Genomic DNA, 21,913 nt, shown 5'->3' on the forward strand with positions numbered 1-21,913 from the left:
AATACTAAATAAAAACTAGAAATGAAAACAAAGCTTTAAAAAGACGTTTAAAAATGTAGAGAAACCGTAAAAAGTAAACAAAATATATATAAGAATTTTTATTTTAAAATATAATATATTTTATAAAATATTTATATTCCATAACAAATTTGCTGTATTAATAAAAGACTAATATTTTAATTTATTTTACTATTTAAAATAAGATGTATTAAAAAATTCCAAATTAAACTAACTAAAAATTTAACGTTGCCTAATAATATTTAATGCATATTAAATAAGGAAAAATGATATTTTAATGTAACAAAAAAGGAAAAAATAATAAAAATTGAAGTTCTTAAGCACGTGGGGTCAAGTCAAAGGAGCAGTCTAATACCAACGGAGTCTAAATGGACGGCCATAGCCATAGCCAATAATCAACTAACCTTCTTCATTCATTTACTTCCCATAAACGGACCATCGTTACATTACATTACATACATTCATACATTCATTCATTCAACCTTTCCTATAAATACCCATTCAATTCTCTTTTCCCTTTCTTCAAGCAAACCAAGTTCATACATAGACTTCAACACATAACAGATGGGTGAGGTTAGTTACAGACCCCAATTATCTCTATTTGCTTTACGCTTCTTTTCCTTTTTCCTCATCAATTCAATTCTACGTTTTTCTGTTTTAATTTTTGCTCTTCCTTTCCGTTTCAGAAAGTTGAAGCTGCTAAGAATGACGGGGAGAAGAAGGCCGCCGCCGATGCCGGTCAGAAGAAAGACGACGGTGCTGTCACTGCCGTTTTTAAGATCGATATGCATTGTGACGGCTGTGCTAAGAAAATTAAACGAGTTGTGAAGCATTTGAATGGTGAGTATATTCATTTGACTTTAACGATTTTTGAATTTTTCTTTTCGTCTACTTGTGCTCTGGAAACGATTTTGAGAAACTTCTCCAGGAATATTCTGCGATTTTTGTATTTTGATTGTTGATTTAGTCAAATAGGATTTTGGATAGGGATTTGTGTTGATCGATTTGGTATTTTAATTCTTTGGTTTCGTCTCTGGTTGGTTAATTGATGTAATTTACACTCTGATTTTGTAGGTGTGAGTGACGTGAAAGCGGATCCTTCATCTAATAAACTCACCGTTACCGGTAAAGTAGACCCTGCCGTAATCAAAACGAAACTGGAGCAGAAGACGAAAAAGAAAGTTGAAATCGTCTCTCCTCAGCCTAAGAAAGAGGGTGGTGGCGATAAGAAACCGGACGAAAAGACCGAGAAGAAGACCGACGAAAAAGCAGAGAAAAAGACTGATGAGAAAGGAGATAAGAAAGCCGACGGAAAGTCAGAAAAGAAAGCTGACGAAAAAGCCGAGAAGAAGCCTGAAGAAAAAAAGACCGAAGAGAAAAAGGCCAAAGAGGTAAAATTACGAAAAGCATTCAACACGTTTTCATGGCGGCGCGTATTAACCACTCGCGAGATGCTCAGATCTTCGAATTAGCAACTAATTTTTCTCGTTTAATTTCAATTTGTTTGTGGAGCAGAGCACTGTGGTTTTGAAGATGCGATTACATTGCGAAGGTTGCATTCAAAAGATCAGGAGGGCACTCATCAAATTCAAAGGTGAAGTAATTCATCTCTCGTTCAAAAATCAAAATCAATTACACAACACGACAATCCAAAGTACTAATTATTCATCTCTGTAATCTTACAGGAACCAATGAGATTTCAGTAGACGCTCAGAAAGATTTGATTACAGTAAAAGGCACCATAGAAGGAAAAGACCTTCAAAGCTATCTCAAAGACAAATTCAACAGATCCGTCGAAGTAATTCCTCCCAAGAAAGAAGAACCCGCCGCTGGAGGCGAGAAGAAGGCAAAGGAAGCCGGAGGCGGCGGTGGTGAGAAGAAAGAAAACGACGGAAAAGCCGCCGCCTCAAGCGGTGGAGACGGCGGTAGCGCAAAAGTAGTGGAGGTGAGCAAGTACGAGTACAGCGGTTTCTCATATCCGCCTTCAGTATTCTACTACGACGCTCCAGCTCATTCTCACACTCATCAGTACAGTCAGGCCATGGAAGCTCAGCCGAGCTATCCAATCTATGGCTTCGCAAATTCCAGCGGCTACTACGCAAATCCAAACTACGTTCACCAAGGCTACTCCACGCCGATGAACGATCATAGTCACGCGTCTCAAATGTTCAGCGATGAGAATCCAAATGCTTATTGTTCCGTGATGTGAGTAAACAGATATATCCATGAAGGTTCTTCCTAACGTAATACATACGCTGTAAATGAATTAAAGCTATAAAAAAATACAAGAAGAAGATGAAGAAGAAGAAGAAGAAGAAACAGATAGCTTTTTTCTTTCTTTCTTTTTTGTTAATTTTGTTATAGGTCGGCCGGCCGGTACCGGTCGGTGAGCTGCCGGCTAGTTAATCCAATTCAATTCATTGGGGGAGTTGGTCGTTCTTTTTCTTATTTTATTGTAGGCTTTTGTTCGCTTCAAATATATTACCTCATAAATAGAGCTCTATTATGTTACGTCTAATATATTCTCTCTTATATTCTTCTAAATTTTCTATCACATTTATTATGCAAATTTATCATTGTTTTGAATTAACATTTTCTAAAATAATATCGGAAAAATATTTCAATGTAACAATCAAAATAAACACAATTAGGAAAAAAAAAAAATCAAACTTGAGCTATAGGGTTGTCAAGTTGTCAAGTTATTAGATTTCACTTCAAATGTTTTAATTTCTCAACTCCTTGCTTTAATGATGTAATATCTCTACAAAAGAAAATGATTTTGAAAACACTCTATTATATGAATTGTAAAAAAGCATTTATAAGTATGATATTGATTGAAATCAAATGACATTAGAGCTCTTTTTTATTATTTGTGACGAAATTATTTAAGAGTTAATTTGTGAATTTGTTAGTCTTATTTTTATTTTGTATTGAAATTATTGGGTTTAGGGAGATTTACACATTGAATTTTGTTAGAAGCAGTGGAGAAATCAGTGAAATTTGAATAAAAAAGTTGAAGTTTTTAATCTTTTACAATAAATCATAATCTACACAATTTTAAATTTTTATACATTTATATAACCTAAAATTAAAATTTTTAAACTTATCATCCAACACTTTAAAATACCAAATAAGTCAAACTCAATATATATATATATTAAACTTATAATTGATCAAATGAAATACAATACCACTTAACAACTACAAACCATCCAAATTCATAGCCTTCTTAATTTGACAATATATTTGTAAGTTTGTAGCAGTAGCAATAGCAATGATTGTCAACGATGGTTACTAATCTCTTTCTTCTATTATATATTTAAAATTCTTTGACATTATCGAAAACGATGCTTATCTGGATAATATATATCCGATTAATCAATTAGTTCGTCGGTATTTTTAATAATTAGCAAAATTAATCCACACAAATATTCCATTAAAAAAAACAAAACACATGTTTATTCCTTTAAAAAATGGTTGACGTTATATAGTGCTTTGAGAGTACCAAACAAATAAAGTAGGACAAGTTGAGTGCAATTCGAAAAAACTCTCTATCATTTTTTTATTGAAAATTTTGAATAATAACTCAAATTAAATAAAAGTTTAATGTTTTTTAAAAATGGAAAATATAATATACTTTTTTCCTTTTTCATCGAAATAAATTAACAATAATATACAAATTTTTAGTGTAATAATTTTTTGTCTAAATATATTTTTTTCTTTTCTAGTGTTTCAAATGTAGTTTAAAATTCATAGATTAAAATAATCGATGCATTATTTAGGAAAGACTATCATAGATGGATTTATTGGTAAAAAAAGAAACAATATTTTGATAACTAATAAATAAAAAATGAATTCAATTTATTTGGGTCTTTACTGATTAGAAATATAATTGATTTTCTATAAGTTTATTTGCAAAATCAAGTGGGTTATTGCGTATTAGTTGAGAGGTTCATAATCTAATTTGAATACTCACACTATTATATATATAAAAAAGAAAGTTGTAAAGAATTGTTTTGTGTGTGTATATATAAAGAGGAATTTATTTAATTAATTTGAGAGCAATATTTGAAATCATTAAACGAAGGAAAAAGTTAGATGTAAAATCATAATCTAATGAGGTCATGGAAATTTCTTTATATATATGATATAAATATGAAATTTGTACATTAAAAAGGTTATATTGAAGATCGATGACCTCATCATCCTCTATTATCATTGTGTATTTAGGGTTTGTATAATAAGGACAATATTCCCACGCCTCTTTCTTTAAAAAACTATATAATTCTTATATATATATATTACATAATTTAAGATAACGACTATCTATGTATTGAAAAAAGAAGAACATTTTTTATTGAAAAAATGGGATTCATTATAATATTAGTCGACTCCCTATGTTGAGTAATAAATAAATAAATATCACCTCCAATTATATATATATACTACACATTGGATGGTTTATAGTCGTAAGGTTTTGAATCTCCTGCATCTTTTGTGACCTAATAACATCATTCTTATTTGTTTTAAAGATTTACGAGTTCTTTCAGCATGTTTTATTCTCACTCACATGTATTTTAAGAAAAATTTCAAGAGATCGTCTAATATAGAATTGCTCCAAACTAAACACGCTTAACTTTTGAGTTTCTATGATCGAGCTACCGAAAAAGAAGGTGCACATTATTAGTATAGACATTAATTATTAATTATTTTAAATATTTTTTAACATTACTTTCATATGCTCAGGATATCTCTAATTCATATGTGATATTAGTTCATTCACGTTTCTCTTATAAACTCAAGACAATTTTACCATTATATCAATTATTGTTATTGATATTGTTTTAGTTTATATATATAATACAAATAACATAAAATTAAGTAAACTCGAGTATCCTAAATGTTGTTATATATATATATATATATGAAAACAAAGAAGTTGAGTCATGTTGACGTGTCCTACAGTAATATGAGTCGGCATTAAATACCAAATCAATAATTAATTAGAGGAAAAAATGAAACAAGAAAAAGTGGCTCTTCATTATTGTGATGTTTAATGCAATCTGTTTCTTCTTGTTGCATCTACTTCTCATCACCATTTTTATTTTTATATCAATTTCTTTTCTGTGAAAAAGAGAAAGAGAAAAATCTTCATAATTATTTTTTAAAAAATTCTTAAAAAAAAAAAAGAAAAATTGAAGTAGACCAATTAATTATACTACTATATCAAAACCACCCTTCACGTTAACTCCAAGTTGAAAACTCAATTATTTTAAAAGAAATAAGAAAGAAGAAAAAAAAACCAAAAATCAAAACATGATATTGTAAAGGACAAAGTTGTCACCTCCTACGTGGTTTGTGATGACAAAATTAATATAGTGGGAGCTGTTAATGTGATTTTTCACGTCTCAATCACATCACCAATCTTAAAAGTGGTTCAACTTTAAAATTTAAAAACTAGTAAAAGAATCATACTGAGTCGGGTTAATAAGTCGTGAAATTAATATTCTTTTATCGTAGATTAAAGTAAAGTTTAAGAATGTATTGAATCACATGTTGAGAGAATTCGTTAAACGTTAATACTCAACAATGACGATATTTAGAGGCACTGTATAACAAAAATAAATAGATGTAGTAGACAAGATTCAAACCGAGCAAAATGTTAGAATTTTGAATGAAGCACAACCATTATACCATAACCAAAATTTAGTAGTAATAAAATATTATTTAATACATTGTAATCTAACATTTTAAAATTAATATTAAAATACAAAAAACTGATGAGGGACACGTGCCCTTTGGCAGGGTAAAATCGGATCAGGTTGGGTTGGTAGACATTCTCCCAACCCATATTTTCTAACCCAACCCAACCCCTATATTTTAAAAGTTGGGTAACTTTTTTTTTTTTTCGTTTGTTTCTGATAATTATAAAATTTCAAAATGGTTACATTTAAATTTCAAACATATATAATTCAAAATTTCATACAATGAATTCAAAGTTTATGTACTGAATTTGTTTTATTATTAAATATATATATATTATTAATTCGGGTTGCATTAGTTTGAACCAATTTTTTTAACTCTCAAACCCGATACCTAATCCAACCAGATTTTTTTTTTTTTTTAAAACTCAATCCAACCAATATTTTAACCTAACCCAACTCATCTTTTATAATATGAGTCGGGTAATTCGGGTTATTTATATTCAACCCATATTTTTACATCCATGTTCGCTGGTCCATCCACCCTGATACTCAATTCCTACTTCTTGGACCAAATGTGTCTTTAGAAATTTTTTGAAAATTCATGCATAATTTAAGAATAAATTAAGATGCAGTTTAATATGATATGTTCAAATTGTTATTGAACGATCAACGAATAATTAAGGAAACGTTTCAAAACTATTATATTAGTTTAGTCAGGTAACTAAGAACAATCAATTGCACATTCGTTAATTTTTCAAGTGGACTTAAATGAGGATTAATTTTCATTAAATATTGAGTTAGTAAGTTAATTAAGCTAACCAGTAATATATATTCCTCTTTACTTAAAAGCATATCATAAGTTTTTATTTTCAGTGGTAACAGTTACAAAAACGAAAAAGTCGAATCATTAATATTGAAAAATATATATCATATGATTTTAATTGTAATTAATGATAAAAGAAAGATTTGAAATGCGATTAGTTTGAACACTTCTGGGAAGTGGTTTTATGGGAGAGTATTAGTTTGAAAGTGGTTTTGGGTTTGGGAATCTTCCAATAAAGCAAACAAAAAGTTTCACTGGCCCACTCAACTCCACTCTACAAACGACGCCGTTGATGACCTTTTCCATATCATCTGCCACGTCATTTTCCTCTTTTTAAATAGCAATGCTTTATATTTATATAATACATCCTTTGTTTGTTATTATCTATAGTTCTTCATTTTTCAAGTTTAATAATTTACATTAAATCTTTCAATAATGATTTAAACAATTTTTAATTAATAAATTAAAATAACATGAAAAACCACGTGTAACTAATTTTCCATAGTTCGAGAGATTTTTAGGAGATTGGTGAGATACTTGCAAATATAACCATTAGATTAAAACTAATTAAGTATATAACAATATTTTGAAAATTTTCAAATATAATAAAATTGTCAAATATTTGATCTATCACTGAAAGATAGATAGAAGTCGGATATGTTTTACTATATTTATAATTTTTCTAACTATTAATATATATTTAATTATTATTCACCTCAACTATAATTACTCTTATTGAAAATAGAGAAATTGTAAAAAAAAAATTGATAAAATATTTATAATAAAATAAACTGCAAGCGAAAATTTGAAATTTAATAATTTTTGTAGGCATAGTTTGTTTTTCTATTATTATTAGAAAAAACTCTTGAAAACACATGGATAAAAATTAAATAATTGAAATAGATATAAAGTCTTTGAAATAAAATAATATTTGTTAACATTTGGTTAAGCTCATCCAACCATTAAACTTACAAAGTAAATAATGTTCAATTTGGTAATATTTGCACGCTAGTCCAAACAAAGAAGAACCTATTTATTGATTCATACCCTAAGTTTTGTAAAGATTGGCAGATCAATTTATGAACTTTCAAATTTTACTATAGCCACTAAAAAAATGTTTAATAAATAAACTTTTAATATTTGATGCAGTCATAAAATTCTAAACACGCTAGTCTTTGAAAAATGCGAGAGTTTACGTCAAATGCCCAACTAACCTAGCTTGGTTAAAAATCTTTGATAGAGACACTCTAGGTTTTTTCTATACACGTAAATCATTAAAACACTACAAGAAATAGGTTGTTTTCGTCCCAAAACTATTGCTACAAATAGCCTTTTAATTAAATGAAAAACAACAAAGAGTAAAAAAGTTTTTACGAGTTATGCATTATGTTTAGTATAACAAATGCAAAATAGATTAAGGACTGAACATTCGATTTCTAATGACAAAATCACGTCAACATCACTTAGTTAAACTGAATACAAACATAAACTAGTTTCATTTTATGTATACGTGAACATCGATAATGAAATTTGTTTTTATTTTAGATTTTTTGAATATATATATACATATAACTTTGGACCGACGGCGGATTATTGTAGACTGTGATTCTTCAAATAAGCGAACGGTCAAATTGAACCAAAAGTCTTCACAATTTGGATCCTTAAATGAAAGGTCTTTTCAACATTTGAATAGTCAAATTTATTCAAAACTTCCTAACCCTAAATTGTCTCAAATTCAATTCCAACTTCCAACTCATTTGTTCAAAACAAATACACTTTTTTAGTTTACAATAATGTATTCAATCTAAAATCTAAACACTTTCACACTCTCTTTACTTAATAATAATAATAATGTATTCAACTCAATTCAGTACATACACGTGTTAGTCGAGTGAAATTCTTATTGATTTTTAATGTATATAAAATTGATATATGTCATCTTATGAATTGGTCAATATTTTAAGAGTAAAAAATATATTTGAAGAATTAGATTTAAAATGGGAGGAATATTTTATTTGATGGAGTAGATAAAAAGTGAATAAAAGATAGGATGAAATTGTAATGGGTGTAGTTGAATTCAAAAACCACGAGCCTTTGATTTTGAATTTTGCTTTTTTTTTTTGTTTTTTCAATTCATCCTGACTAATAAGCCTAAATGGATATATAAGGATTATTCATGTTCTTCTTTATTTTATTAAGAAATTTTGAATTCAACTATCCTTTTAGAAGATATATAAATGTTATTAAAAGAAATAGATATAAAAATGGAGAATTGTTAGCCCATTGCAAATTCTTTTAATAAGTTTTATGGTTATATTTTGTAAATAATTTTAATATTTTATTAGTTAAAAAAAATTATATAAATTTGAGAATTTAATTAAAAAATTACAAATTATAAGTATGAGGTTATAGACAATCACATACCCGAATAGAATTGACAAAATTCAAGATCGAGTCTCTAACCTAATCAAAACAAGAGTTATACCTTGTGTTGATTGAAAATGGACCAAATCGAGAACCTTTTTAGTGTCTCGTCGTGTAAAGGGTATTTCAGTCCAATTTATATTAAAAGTTTGGATTTAGTCTAACTAAAGTGTTCAAGCCCAAACTCAACCCTAATAACTAAGATCATAGTTTTTTTCCCCTTCCTTTCTTGTTAATATATTCTATTTTTAGGGTTATTGTGATTAGTGTGTACGATTAAAGGTGTTAAAAAAATAGTTGAAAACCAAGCTGACTGATAAACTGAACCGCAACCAAATCAAAATCGAATGCATGTGGTTCAATTCAGTTTGTGTTAAATTGGAACTATTTCTTATGCGGTTCAGTTCGGTGTAAGATATTAAACCGAACCAAACCGTTTTGTTTTAAGAAAATAATTAAATATATAAGTATAACTTAGGAGAGGAACTAAATTGTTTTAGATTGCAAATCAAGTATAGAGACAAAAATCAAGAAAAAGTTGTCTTAAGAAAGTTTGCATGAGTGTATAACTTTTATTTATGTTAGGTGGACTTTCAAAATTTAATGTCTTGTACTAATCAATCACAATTCAACTTTTTTTAATTTTTTTGTAGAACTTTTATTTATGTATAATGTTCGTAAAAGATCTCGATTCTAATATTATTTATGCACAAAGATGGACAATTTGATTAATTTATTTTGTCATTTTGACAATTTCACGAAAAATCTATATATGTGCAAAGCATATGTTAAAATATTATTACGGTTTAAAAGTCATTATTAAGTACCATGGTTCCTACGTTATGTTACAAAGTTTTTGTGAAATTAGATATCATAAGATTTTATTAAATTACAGAAATAAAATTAAAATCTTAAGATTAGATTCATAATTTAATAATTAAAAACGAAGACAATACCGTTGTAACATTCCTCTTAATTATGAATTATAGGGTTAATTGTCGTCTTAATCTTGATATTTAGAGTGGAATGGGATGATTTGAGGATTTTAATTAGTTTAAGGGATTGCGCTTTGACTCTAGGGCTTGACCATTGAATTAAAAAAAAAAGGGAAACTCTATCTTCACTGTCTTCTCCCCATGCTCACTTCTTCCATTGCCGCCCAACCAGTCCCACCACCCACCGTCGCTCAACGGTAAGTTTTATTCGTTCTTTCCCATTCGCTTTCTCCATTTCTCTCACTCATGCCCACCCAACCGTAGCAAGCGCCAGATTTTCGCCCAACTTCGCACGCCGTCTTCGCATATCCGCCTTTGGTTGGTTCCGATTCCCTTCCCTTCTCTTTTATTATTCACTATCTATTTCACTATCCATCTCTCTATCTTCATCTTCATGTTCCAGCCCAGAATTTCCGCTGACATCTTTCAAGCTCGTCGCTGCCGGGGTAACTTCTTGTCGATTGCGGGCGCTGCTTGTTCTCGTAGTAGGTAAGAGTTTCTGACGGATTTTTGGGTTTTATCGGCAATTCTTGATCACCCACTAAGTTTGAACAAAAACTTAGGTCACTCGTATTGTTTTGATGTTAAATTATAGGGATTAGGCGCCTAGATTTGGCTGTTCAATGACTTGTTGTCATGTATTGCTTTCTAAAATACTTTAATTGTTCTTGAAGTCACTTCTAATGGGTTTCTACTTCTTGTTGTTTATGCATCAGTTTGAATCATTTTGTGTAGTTTTGAAGTGGATTTGGACTAACCCACAATTTGGATAAGTTGTTTAAAGAGACGGATGAATTTATGTTTTGGAATATGAACAGAAAGGTTGGAGTTGTTTTGGCTTGGGTTTTAGGTTTGGAGTGAGGTTTCTCTAAGTCGAAAGAACTCTATATTGGAGTACCTATGTGCTAAGCCGGAATTATATCGATATTATTTTTCGCTGGGTAAAGCAAAGGGAAAATTTTATTCCAAATGCCAGTTATCCTTTACAACAAAGAGAAGCCTTGCATTTAAAGATTTTCCAAACCAACTAACTTGCTGGACATGAAAAACAAACTTAAAGGCCTAAAAGGCGCGCCCTAACAAAGCAAGGGCAAGAACAAGTCGGGAAGGCACGAACCACATCATTGGCCTTGCAAAAACAAGTTTAGAAAGCTTGTTTGTTTTGCTTTTACTGATTGATAAAAATTTATAAGCATGCTATGTAAATTTCATGTGTTATGATAATTGTATTGTGGGACCCTATTAGTTATTGCATTTTGTAGGCTAGATCATAGTTACTAGTAGCTTTGTACATACCAGTTTGTGTGCCTTAGCGCGCATCTAAGATTGGGTCGTTTTCATCTGATTGCAATTTTCAATTATCGTGCATGTAGTAATGACTTCAGTTAGAGGTCTTGGACAGTTGGGTAGTTACTATGATTCTCGAATTGGCACGACGTGGAATGCCTTTAATGGAAATCACTAGCTAGAAGCCTAGAAAAGGAAACATAATTCACTTCTTCACTACTCAAAATTTGGAAGCAGTAGTCGCCGTAGCCAAAAGAAGATGGAGGACAAGGAGAAGAAGGGGCTAGAAGGTACTGGTTTGTGTCTTCCAGTCAATCACCATGGCAACTTGAAGAGTGCTTCGAGCGATCAAGATTTCAAGGATGTTCTTCTTCAAATCAAGTCCTCCAAAACCACTGTAAGCTTCCCTATAATTCCCCATCAAATTTTGTTGCCCCTTTCCCTAGTTTTAAGGTTTTCTTGGGTACTTGATTGTTTGATTTTCGTTATTCAATTACTTTTCAGGCAGTTATCAATTATGGAGCATCTTGGTAAGTCCAAACCTTCTTTAGAGGATTGAACAGAGTGTTTAAGGTTTTGCTTGTATGTTAAATATCAAAAGACTCGTAGAGAACAAAAAGAGAGAATTGTAAAATTTGGTTCGATGTACACTGGTAGAAAGACGACTTAAATTGTGGGATTAATGTTATAAAACTGATCGACAAAGCTCTGGTTTCCATATCAGGGTGGTTATTGCTTGAATCTGGTGCTAAAATTTGACAGTTTGGATTGGCTTGTTGATATATTTATATATAGTAAAATCCAGGCTTATTAGGTTCCTTCTTGTTGGTTTCAGGTGTCGTGTGTGCAGTCAGATTCTTCCAGCATTTTGTCGATTGAGTAACAATTTTCCGAAAGTTTCCTTCATCTATGCAGACATTGATGAATGCCCAGAAACAACTCAACATATTCGTTACACTCCGACATTTCATTTTTATCGCGGAGGTGAAAGAGTGGATGAGATGTTTGGTGCTGGGGAGGAACGACTGCACGACAGGTTGTGGTTGCACTCTTAAAGACAAGATAGGTTGAGCACCATATTATTATCCCTAATTATTAGGCACTATATAGCTACATTGATAATGGCTTTGTTTTGGTATTTGATCTTCAGTGACCGAGCTTGTTTGTTGACCAATTTCATTTTTCTTGATAAACGCAATGGTTTGAGCTAGTAGTGTTAAAAGTGGGTCAAATTTACAAATTTAAAACTAATAACAGCTGTTACGGTTGTTCATGTTGATTATAAGTTTGTTCTGATTTCTATTAAGTTGCTACATACTCCTCAGATCAAAGTCAAGTTCAGGAAAAACTCATATCTATATAGTAAATTTCTAGCAGGTACGTAGTTCTGTCTTACATTTGTTATTTTTTGTAACCTTTTTTGTTACTAATGTCAGCTCGTGGCAGCATGATTGTTAACAGTATAAGCATTGTGTCAATTGAGGTATGCTCATTTTGACGTGATAGAATGTTTGTTATAGGTGAATTGTTTAAGCAAAAGAAACCAAATAAATTGTAAATAGGAAATACATATTGCAAATGAAAAAGAATAAAATAGTCTTCTCACTTCGGTTAAAAAAAAAAAACCTTATGTGGAAAAAAATTATGTGAAAACAACTTTTTATTTTTATTTTCCGGTCGATGGTTTTTAGCTATTATTTTAAATTTCTCTTCATTGTCAAATTAAACTTTTGGATGGTAATTTAAGATAATATTATGAGAGTAGGTGGTCTAGTATTTAAGCTACTACAGTTAATTTTATTTTTACTTATCAACTTAAATTGTATGAATAATTGATGATTAAGAATGATGTTTGATAGACATTAAATTGAGTCAATTAGACATTTGACTAGAGAAGCTTACCATAGGACTAAAGAAGCTTTTATAGTTTTCAAGTGAGCTTTGCATCAAGTTTTGTGGATTAGTCATTAATTATGCAAGTTTTGTGGATTAGTCATTAATTATATTTTTATCCATATTATTAGGAGGAAGTTAAAATTTATATATTTGATTTATAATTAGGCTAAATATTTTCAAAAGTTTAAAAAATACGGTAAACATAAGTGCTCATGAAGTTTGAAAAATAAAGCACTAGTGACGGTTGTTGTGTTGGTTTGGTAAATGTTCAAACTTACTTCATGCCATGAAAGAGTACAAATCAATTGTCGATTTAAGCTTTTGAATAAATATAAAATAAACTATGTGCATTTTCAGGTAAAAGATTCACTAAAAACAAATTTCATTATAATGAAACTTGAAAGTGTAAATATTTTGGAAATTTGTATATTTTTTAGATTTCCCATTTAAAAATTGATGTTTATGATGGAAGAGAGCGTGTAGTTTAGGCGTTGTTCAAAACTGAAGATAGAAATTCCAAGGGCGCGGGAAAGCTAATGTGACAAAAGTCTTCCTACTTTCCACCGATCCGAAACGCCTTCGCCTTCCACAAACAAAACGCCATTATCGGCCGAACCACAATAGTTTCCGTTACAGAATTAGGGTTTCATAGCTCAGAAGTCGGATAGGGCTTGAAGGAGCAAACACATCAAGCCGATTTCTCTTCGTTGTCTTCACATTTTGAGTCGTCAATGCCGGACTCCGACATTCTGCATGTTCATTACGAAGTCGAAGATGTTGACGACGGGGGAGGAGAAGAAGAACAAGAACAAGAAGAAGAAGAAGAAGAAGAGGAGACTGACGACAGTGAGGAAACAGTAGAAGGGCACGCGGAAGAAGAAGTTGATTATGTTCCTGAGGTGTTGCAATCGCCTAGGGCTTCACAAACGGGTACTCCTGGATCTGCTCAAGCTAGGGTTTCGTTTTGGGTCGAGGAAGAGGTAGACAAGCGGAGAAGGACCGAGGGAGGTGAAGCGAGTTCTTCGCAGAATGAATGGAATCGGAGTGAAAATGATGACATGATTTGCTCTATTTGCATGGATGCGTGGACCAATTACGGTGAACATCATATTTGGTGCGAACAATTGGCCTTTATTCTCTCTTGCACTTCATACGCGTTTGTGTCTCTTCAACGAAAAGTTCAGTCAAAGACTAGAATTATTGGTTGATAATATGTCGGTTCTGTTTTTCCACTTCGTCGGCGATTGGCTACAAGATAGTTATGAGGGGTGTATAAAGTAAATTGTTCATGCAAATTTGTACATAGTTTAGATTTGAACTTGGGATTGCGTAGCCTATACTTCAGAGAATTATCTGTTCAATTAAGTTGTCCTTGTAGTCTACGATATCAATTGCTTCTTCACGATACTGTACTTTTGACTTCATGGTTTAATGATTTACGGGATTGTACTATTTTCAGAAGATAGTATGTGTAGTCTCTTTTGGTTAGGTCTTTTATTTTGGCAATTTATACTTTCTGTTGAAATTGGTATAGTCAGAGCTAATAACTTGTCAATGAGCAGATCATTACCCATTTTAATGTTCTTTAAAGTCGTCTAATTGTCTCGTGTGACTGCAGTTGTCTTCCTTGTGGGCACTTGTATGGCATGTCTTGTATCAATAGATGGTTGCAACAACGTAAAAATGCAGGGAAGGTATTTGTCGACACAATGATTAAGTTCTGCATTTTGATAAACTATGATTAATTTACACCAAAGTTAACCTTCCCTCCCTCCAAAAAAAGTGTCCACAGTGTAATAGAAAGTGTTCCACGAAGGATGTCAGGAAAATTTTTGCACCACGAATTGTTGCTGCTGATGGAGAATCTCAAAAGGTTTTCCTAAATTCTAAGTGTTGATGTGCGCTTTTAAGTTTTGAGGAAGCTAATCTTGATTGGGATTCTGCCTCTCTTTCCTTTTCAGAGAATCAAGTCACTTGAAGCTACTTGTGCCTCTCTTGAGAAGAAGGTCCGTGAAATTATCCCTTTAAAGCAATTTATAATATAAATCTTCTAAATTTGCTCTTAATACATTTCAAACTTCCGTTTCATTTTTTTCTCTTAACTATCTTAAAAGGCGTGGCCGCATCTTTCTCTCCTTTTCTAAAAAAGTGTTAACTTCTTTTATTAAAAAAAAACCTCTAAATTTTAGAAGTTTTGATATCTTATTATTCACAATATTACATCTTTTCGTATATGAGAAATTATTACGTTTTCCTATTCCCTGCCTCAGAGAGAGTAAGGGAGGGAGGGAAATCATTTTTTATAATTGTGCTTCAGTGCACATAAATACCAATATGTAAATGTGTTTGTTTGTGTTTGTTATTAATTTCAAACCCTTATATATGTATACACCTTCAATTTGATTTAGGAGGCAAATTGGTGTAAGAAAGAAGTTGAATGGAAAAAGAGAGAAACAGATATGCAATCTAAACTTCGAGAACTTTCTGAGGTATATTTTTAATTGCAAAGTTCCATATAGTTTTCTCCTCTTCGTTGCGTAATTGATTTTTTGAATAACTTAATTCGAATTTAGAGATGGCATCTGTTGTATCTCGAAGCATCCTTCTCCCTGTCCTTTAAATTTTTGTTGTGCTTGGTGATATACATCCCATTCTTGGATTTTGACTATTTTCTTTTATGATGTTCGTTTTCAATTTTTGACCAGATATCGTTTCTTATATGTATTGTTTCAAATTGTTTTCATCTAGTAGTATTTTTAATATTCAATTTGTCGTGCCTTGCTTTTGTATAGGTGACTAGGTTAGGTCTTTAAAGCTGGTGGATTTTACACACTTCCATGTTATGCAAAAACATGAGATGCAATGAACCATATAAAAATGACAGTTTGGGTTTCCAAAGGTCATTATTGCATGGTTTTAAACTGACTTAACGGTAGATATTTGATTTCCTATTGAGTTACTACAGTTTATTCTCACCTGTCGCCACGGAATAGATTTATAATTTTCATGTATAGAAATGTAATTATGTAAACACAAGTATAAACAAATACGGATATGAACAAGTACATTTTATTTCCTTGTAATCAGAAAACATTGAGGATTGTTCTAGGTGGGCTTGTCCTGCTGGGATGGTTGCATGGCTGTCTGACAGAAGCCAACTGTTGAGAAAAAATCTCTTTGACTAGAAATGCAATTACGTCCTCCTGCATTCTGTGTCTAGGAAGGTGGAGGAGAAATGCACATAACCTCATCCTTTTTTTTCTAATACATTCGATGACATCCATTTACTAATTTTATCTCTGGATAATTAGAAAAAGAAAAAGATCTGTAAAATTTTTTTCTTAATGAATTCTAAACTAAGGCAATACAATTATTGGTTTTAAACCATGCTTGTTTGATGTATGATGTTTTTTCTTAAATAGTCAATATCTTATATTTTACAGAGGACAAATTATTTGGAGCATTTATTAGAAGATTCACAGAGAAAACCTGTGCTAGCCAATCTTGATTGCACCTTTCAGGGGAAATCTGTATCTGGTACTTGCAGAGTTTAGTTAGAGATATCATCTGCACTTTGGAATCTTTGTTGTTTCAATTGGATCTTGTTTATCTGGAATGCTTGAGCTCCTGATTTTATCGTAGATAGTTATCCATTCCCATGTCTTTTGGAATTAGTCTTTAATAATGATGAGGACTGCGTCTTATTAATTTATATTTTGTGCAGAGCATAACTTTGGCTTAAGGTTTAGCGGCCAGGTTTCTTCTTGCAGTTTCATATTAAAGGTACTCTATTGGTTATTTTTTATTGTTATTCTTTTCTTCTTTGACATTCCGTTCCTAGCTTCCTTCCTAGAGTTAATTTCGAAATAATAGTAGAGTGGGGTAGGGTGTGTGGAGAATTTAGAAGGCCCGGCCTTCTTGTTTTCGGTTGACCTTGGTTATTTTCATTTTAACTTTGTATATGTTGTACCCAACAATCATACGAAACTGTTATGTGTGATCATCATTCATCCATAGTCAGTTTACTTTTTAAACTTAAACTTCTATTGGTTATTGAAAATTGAAATGTGATTGCATGAGTGGGAAATTATTAAGCCATGCAGTAACTATATACAAAGGCTGTTAACTGGCAGTAAAAAAAATTAAAACAGTTAAATACAAACCTTCATAAGTTAAGACAAGGGTAACCTGTCTCCACCCGAATACAAGGTATAAACCAAGAACTAACAGGGAAGACTAAAAAAGAAAGAGAGTGACCTAAACATGAGCATGTTTCAACATAACTAAGAAGGAATTATTAATTAGAAAATATACCAGTATATAATTGGAGTGGAGACTGAGTTTTGTTTAGTCCCAATGAGATCTCTAATATAAATTATAATATATGTTATATCTGGAAAGTTCATTGAATTGTGTCAGTTTTCTTCTAAAAGTTATTCACTCATATAATCCTGACGTCACAGTTTGGTAATTTAGAAAGAGCTTCTGGTGGATGGTGCACGATTGATCGATGTAGATGCCTCTAACCAAATTGTTTTGGTTGCAAGAAGGGGTTTTGGTGGGACACATGTACTTACTAAGGTATGGCTTCTGGTTTTTATCACAAACTCAACCATTGTTGGCATTTAATATTGGAAACCGATGGTGTTTCTGTTTGTAAATATACCTTCTTCAGATAAGCTTAATGTCTCCATATGAAAGGGAAGATATAGGAATTCCCTTTTGTACTAATGCTGTAAGGGACTTGCATATTTCTCCGGCTGCTAGAAACCTTGTGCTTTTTTCTTCATTAGGGAAGAAATTAGCTATACTCAGGTAAATTAGCTTCTTTAAATTTTTAAAGTTGAATATATTGTTCTTCATATATGTTTCTCCACTTGACTTACCTATTCTATGAAATCATTGCAGTATGGAAAGCAACCATATCATCCTTGACTATGATTTACCGGTAAAGTTTTCATTCTTTACCTAGATTATTGTGTTAAATAAATACTAGTTAATTTTTCTTGTAAAAGTAGTAATGTAGCAGTCTCAACTTCTACAGAACAAATTATATAGAAAGGTTAAAATTGATAATTTATGAGATCTTATTAACTTATCAAGGTGTACTTCTAAAATTAAATTTTAACTTTCTCAAAATCATTTTTTAAAATAATAAGTTAACCAACATTTTTAGTTAATTTGAATTTGCAACAAGGCAAATTATAAAAATAGTAGGACTTAGAAGGCAAATGGTGTTCTTGGACTGGCATGGCATCGTTTAATGGACAACACCAGCTAGAGAAGGAAGCTAAATTATCTTCTTCATTACTCAAAATTTGGAATTCTAGTTCTGGTATCATGCTTAGACTATGCTGACATTTCTGTGATTTGAATTTAGAATGCTGCTTGGTCATGTTCATTAAATCTTTCGTAGATTTTGACAATGTTTCTGTTTGGTTTTAAGTCTATGGTATAGTATATATCTAGTTCACAAGTCTTACTGCAATGTTTCTATTTGTTATTTTGTTTTCAGTCTTTTTTCTGGTATCATGCTTCTTAAAGAGTATGTTATCATTTCTATATGGAAGGTTTTTTCATTGGATTTGAGAATTTATAAATTAAACAACATGACTACAAGGTTGATGCTTGGTCGTGTTCATGGGGCATTTGTGTTTGGTTCTGTCTGCTTTTAACTTTTAAGTCCGTAATATATTCTATCTCAAAATTTGAAGTTCCACTTCGAGCTCTTTAGTCAAACATAGTTTATATGAAACAAGAACTGTTTTTTGTGTTATGTATAAAACTGCTGCTTGTGTCTTTAGGATGCTGCTTGGTCGTGTTCATGGGATCAGAATAGTTCACACCATGTTTATGCTGGATTGAAGGTCAGTCCACTGTCCTATTCAATTAAGGAGCTTTTATTGAGCCTATGATTGTTTATTTAATAGTTCCCCCGCTTTCAGAATGGATTGCTGGTGATGTTTGATATGCGACAAACTGTGGGTCCCCTGAAAATCTTGCAAGGGTTGACAAACAATCCAATCCATACAATACATTCTCTTTCAAGTCACTCAACTGTTTCTAATGATAAATCTGTTTTATCTGCTTCTGCATATGGCATATGTCAATGGAACTTTGATGCATTAGAAGAAGGGTAAGTTGTTCTATGAATCTGTGCTCCAGTTTTTACTGTGCTTTATAACCAAAGCTTGTAGAGTAATCATATTCGGTCCTTTATCACAAAGGCTTTCTTGAGGTATCGATTCCTTTCTTGTTAATGTAATGCGACGTCACTTTATATGAACTTTGTTGTTACTATTCAAGATAATGTATCGTGGATTTATTATGTCACACATGATAGTTTGTCTCCTTGTGGTATATTAGTTTCTATTTCTATCTACCTCAGTCAGATGGTACCACCTTGGTTGCTAAAAAAAGGCGACGTACTAGTTTGTGCCACATATTTTCTAAGTCAGATACAGATGTGAGACATGGATAGGACACACCATTTTTTAGAAATCACGACACATCAAAGTATACATTTTAAAAAATATGTATCATTTCTATACTAGGAGAAAATTCAAACTAAATGGGTTGTTTGATGCATTCTTTGTTTAAAAAATTATTATGTATTTCACAATCCAATTTATTATTGTTCATATATGTGTCTTTTTAATATACTCAACAATTGTTCCATGCATGTGTTTCACTAACAAGTGTCAAACACACAACATGTGTTGGACATGGATATACTAAAGTGTTTGTGCTTCTTAGCATGTTTCTAATATTGTACAATTGGCATTCTTTGAAGGCCGTTTTTGATTCCAGAAACAAATCAAGGAGTTTGTACGTCTCTTGCCTATTGCTCAAGTAGAGACGAACTTGTTGCTTCGTACCGTCCCAAAGTTGGAATGTCCAATGAGATAGTTTATTCTCAGCCTTCACCTTCCCCTTCTCATACTGCTGGACATAGAGTTGATGGCTGCCACGTGGCATTTAAGAAAGAAGACCATCACCAATTTTCAAAGTTGGGTTCAGCACATGCCAATATAGACGCGATACGCTTGCCGAAGTCTACCATCATAGATCTCCCAGACTGCAATAGCTTGTTTGTATCCGCAGATGCAATAATGGGTGACTTGATCTTGCAAGAACTGCCTTCTTTTAGGTCTGTTCAGCATCTTAAAGTGCATAAGCATCCTGTTCGTGATGTGAAGTATTCGTATGGCTTCGATGGAGGATTGCTTGGTTGTTTAAGTGATGATATCCTTCAACTTTTCTGCACGAAAGGCTCATGAACAAGTAGGTTGGATTTATGGACTTTTTATGACTTATGTTTATCCTAAATATGATTTATATGCTATAGTCATCTGCATTCTTGGTATGCCATGGTTCCCTCCCTTTTGACATTCATCCGAATTCTTCCATCATGGCAGTATGATAGAACTCTAGATATATGTTGGTACTAAGAAAATTTCAGAGTTGTTCATTGAATATTAATATTATTTTGGAAAATTGCATTAGAAAACAAAAATTAAAAAAAAACATCTCATAATACCTATTTTTTTCGTATGGTAAATTTGACAAATATGACAGTAATCTGACATCAAACAGTAATCTGTTTTTAAATTTGCTATTTTTGAAATTTTGAAAATTTAACTAACATAGGTTTTATTATCATAATTTTTTTTGTTATTTTTGTAAACTTTTCTATTACTTTAAGGGGCATTTGCAAAAATAGCAAAAATATTTATGATGATAGGACCCATGTCACTACATTTTTTAAATTGCAAAAGTAGCAAATTTAAAAGTCGATAATTCAATGATTATCGTTTGATAGCCTTTTGATAGCCTTATGATTATTATCTGATATGACTAATTTTGCTATATTCGCAATATGAAAAGAATAGATGCTATGAGTTGTTTTTTTTTTAAATGTTTGTCATTTTGATGCAATTTTTCTTATTTTATAGATGTGAAGGTGGGAGAACATCACTTCTGGTCTAATGTTTTGTCATTGTTTCAATTTCACCGTGGTAGGAAATTCATACCTTTGCTCTATAGAGAGATAGGTTATGTATTTTTTTGTTTTGAATAAAGCACTAGTGGTTGGGATCGGTAGGTGCACTCGGGAAAGATAAGTTATGTATTAATCAATTAGGATAGGTCTTCATTTTGCTTGCTTTTGAGTTATCCATTTCATTTGATTTCTCGTCATAAGAAACACGACAGTGGCTTTGTTCTTAGGCTACGACTAACTCACAACTGTTTCAAAATACCGAAACATTAATGTTCATTTTGTTATTCAATGCAGGTTTTATTTATTTAGTTGGCACAAGCTGCAAATATAAGAGATAGGCATAGGCTCGCATACTCAGATAAATACGAGGCATTTTGAAAGACCTCGATTTATCTTCGGATTGGTCTAACCTTGATTGTAGTATTGACTACATACATTTAAATGGGTCGCTGTTTTAAGGAAAATATTGATATACAATACAATTATTTATAATGTATGTATTTATAATTTACATTTTAGACAGTTTTATGGTTTAGAGTTGATTAAAGAAAATAGTATTCAAATCATACAAACCAAATTTTAAAATTTTTTAAAACTGATTTAAGAGATTAATACAAATTCAGAGACTCATCAACAAATTTTTTATCATTGTGATAATTAAAGCACCTATTCAATTTGCAACCAAATAAACTTGGTCTCAGTGATTTCGATTGCTATATAGAATAGCGTATTTACGAGAGGTTCTATCACCAAAATTTTAAAA

The 21,913-nt window shown here is 31.5% G+C and overlaps 3 protein-coding genes across 11 annotated transcripts; all 3 read left to right on the forward strand.

The window, feature by feature from the left end:
* Nucleotides 1-432: 432 nt before the first annotated feature.
* On the forward strand, nt 433-2,550 carry LOC101221463 (heavy metal-associated isoprenylated plant protein 6). The gene is made up of 5 exons (XM_011659362.2): nt 433-591; nt 705-858; nt 1,093-1,409; nt 1,534-1,612; nt 1,704-2,550. The coding sequence occupies exons 1-5, from the start codon at nt 583-585 to the stop codon at nt 2,225-2,227; spliced, it is 1,083 nt and encodes a 360-aa protein (XP_011657664.1). The 5' UTR covers nt 433-582; the 3' UTR covers nt 2,228-2,550.
* A 7,484-nt stretch (nt 2,551-10,034) lies between these two features.
* LOC101222091 (thioredoxin-like 3-3) lies at nt 10,035-12,583 on the forward strand. 2 transcript variants are annotated; one of them, XM_011659363.2, is made up of 5 exons: nt 10,035-10,283; nt 10,369-10,454; nt 11,339-11,649; nt 11,757-11,782; nt 12,088-12,583. In XM_011659363.2, the coding sequence occupies exons 3-5, from the start codon at nt 11,512-11,514 to the stop codon at nt 12,305-12,307; spliced, it is 384 nt and encodes a 127-aa protein (XP_011657665.1). In that variant the 5' UTR covers nt 10,035-10,283; nt 10,369-10,454; nt 11,339-11,511; the 3' UTR covers nt 12,308-12,583. The 2 variants fall into 2 exon arrangements, with proteins under 2 accessions (XP_011657665.1, XP_031742982.1); XM_031887122.1 differs by having other exon boundaries at nt 10,044-10,283; nt 11,490-11,649.
* Nucleotides 12,584-12,984: 401 nt separating this feature from the next.
* Nucleotides 12,985-21,672, forward strand: LOC101202775 (E3 ubiquitin-protein ligase RFWD3). 8 transcript variants are annotated; one of them, XM_031887120.1, is made up of 15 exons: nt 13,024-14,262; nt 14,767-14,842; nt 14,932-15,021; nt 15,110-15,154; nt 15,557-15,637; nt 16,592-16,685; nt 16,873-16,931; nt 17,625-17,729; nt 17,824-17,963; nt 18,057-18,096; nt 18,953-19,015; nt 19,094-19,284; nt 19,942-20,436; nt 21,104-21,111; nt 21,445-21,672. In XM_031887120.1, the coding sequence occupies exons 1-13, from the start codon at nt 13,880-13,882 to the stop codon at nt 20,426-20,428; spliced, it is 1,854 nt and encodes a 617-aa protein (XP_031742980.1). In that variant the 5' UTR covers nt 13,024-13,879; the 3' UTR covers nt 20,429-20,436; nt 21,104-21,111; nt 21,445-21,672. The 8 variants fall into 8 exon arrangements, 6 of the variants coding, with proteins under 6 accessions (XP_031742981.1, XP_031742980.1, XP_004143360.1 ...); XR_004217376.1 differs by having other exon boundaries at nt 13,025-14,262; nt 21,104-21,166; XM_011659365.2 differs by having other exon boundaries at nt 13,025-14,262; nt 19,942-20,432.
* Nucleotides 21,673-21,913: the final 241 nt, after the last annotated feature.

Source organism: Cucumis sativus, chromosome 6 (genome assembly GCF_000004075.3).
Source record: "Cucumis sativus cultivar 9930 chromosome 6, Cucumber_9930_V3, whole genome shotgun sequence".
In the NCBI taxonomy this organism is placed as follows: domain Eukaryota; kingdom Viridiplantae; phylum Streptophyta; class Magnoliopsida; order Cucurbitales; family Cucurbitaceae; genus Cucumis; species Cucumis sativus.

What these genes read in the sequence shown, in the direction of transcription:
- LOC101221463 (XM_011659362.2), top strand. An exon ending in AGTTGTGAAGCATTTGAATG is followed by an intron (nt 859 to 1,092) that starts GTGAGTATATTC and finishes CTGATTTTGTAG; the next exon opens with GTGTGAGTGACGTGAAAGCG. An exon ending in AAGAGAAAAAGGCCAAAGAG is followed by an intron (nt 1,410 to 1,533) that starts GTAAAATTACGA and finishes TTTGTGGAGCAG; the next exon opens with AGCACTGTGGTTTTGAAGAT.
- LOC101222091 (XM_011659363.2), top strand. Translation starts at nt 11,512, where the DNA reads ATGGAGGACAAGGAGAAGAAGGGGCTAGAAGGTACTGGTTTGTGTCTT. An exon ending in TCAAGTCCTCCAAAACCACT is followed by an intron (nt 11,650 to 11,756) that starts GTAAGCTTCCCT and finishes ATTACTTTTCAG; the next exon opens with GCAGTTATCAATTATGGAGC. An exon ending in ATCAATTATGGAGCATCTTG is followed by an intron (nt 11,783 to 12,087) that starts GTAAGTCCAAAC and finishes TGTTGGTTTCAG; the next exon opens with GTGTCGTGTGTGCAGTCAGA.
- LOC101202775 (XM_031887120.1), top strand. Translation starts at nt 13,880, where the DNA reads ATGCCGGACTCCGACATTCTGCATGTTCATTACGAAGTCGAAGATGTT. An exon ending in TACGGTGAACATCATATTTG is followed by an intron (nt 14,263 to 14,766) that starts GTGCGAACAATT and finishes GTGTGACTGCAG; the next exon opens with TTGTCTTCCTTGTGGGCACT. An exon ending in TTTGATGCATTAGAAGAAGG is followed by an intron (nt 19,285 to 19,941) that starts GTAAGTTGTTCT and finishes CATTCTTTGAAG; the next exon opens with GCCGTTTTTGATTCCAGAAA.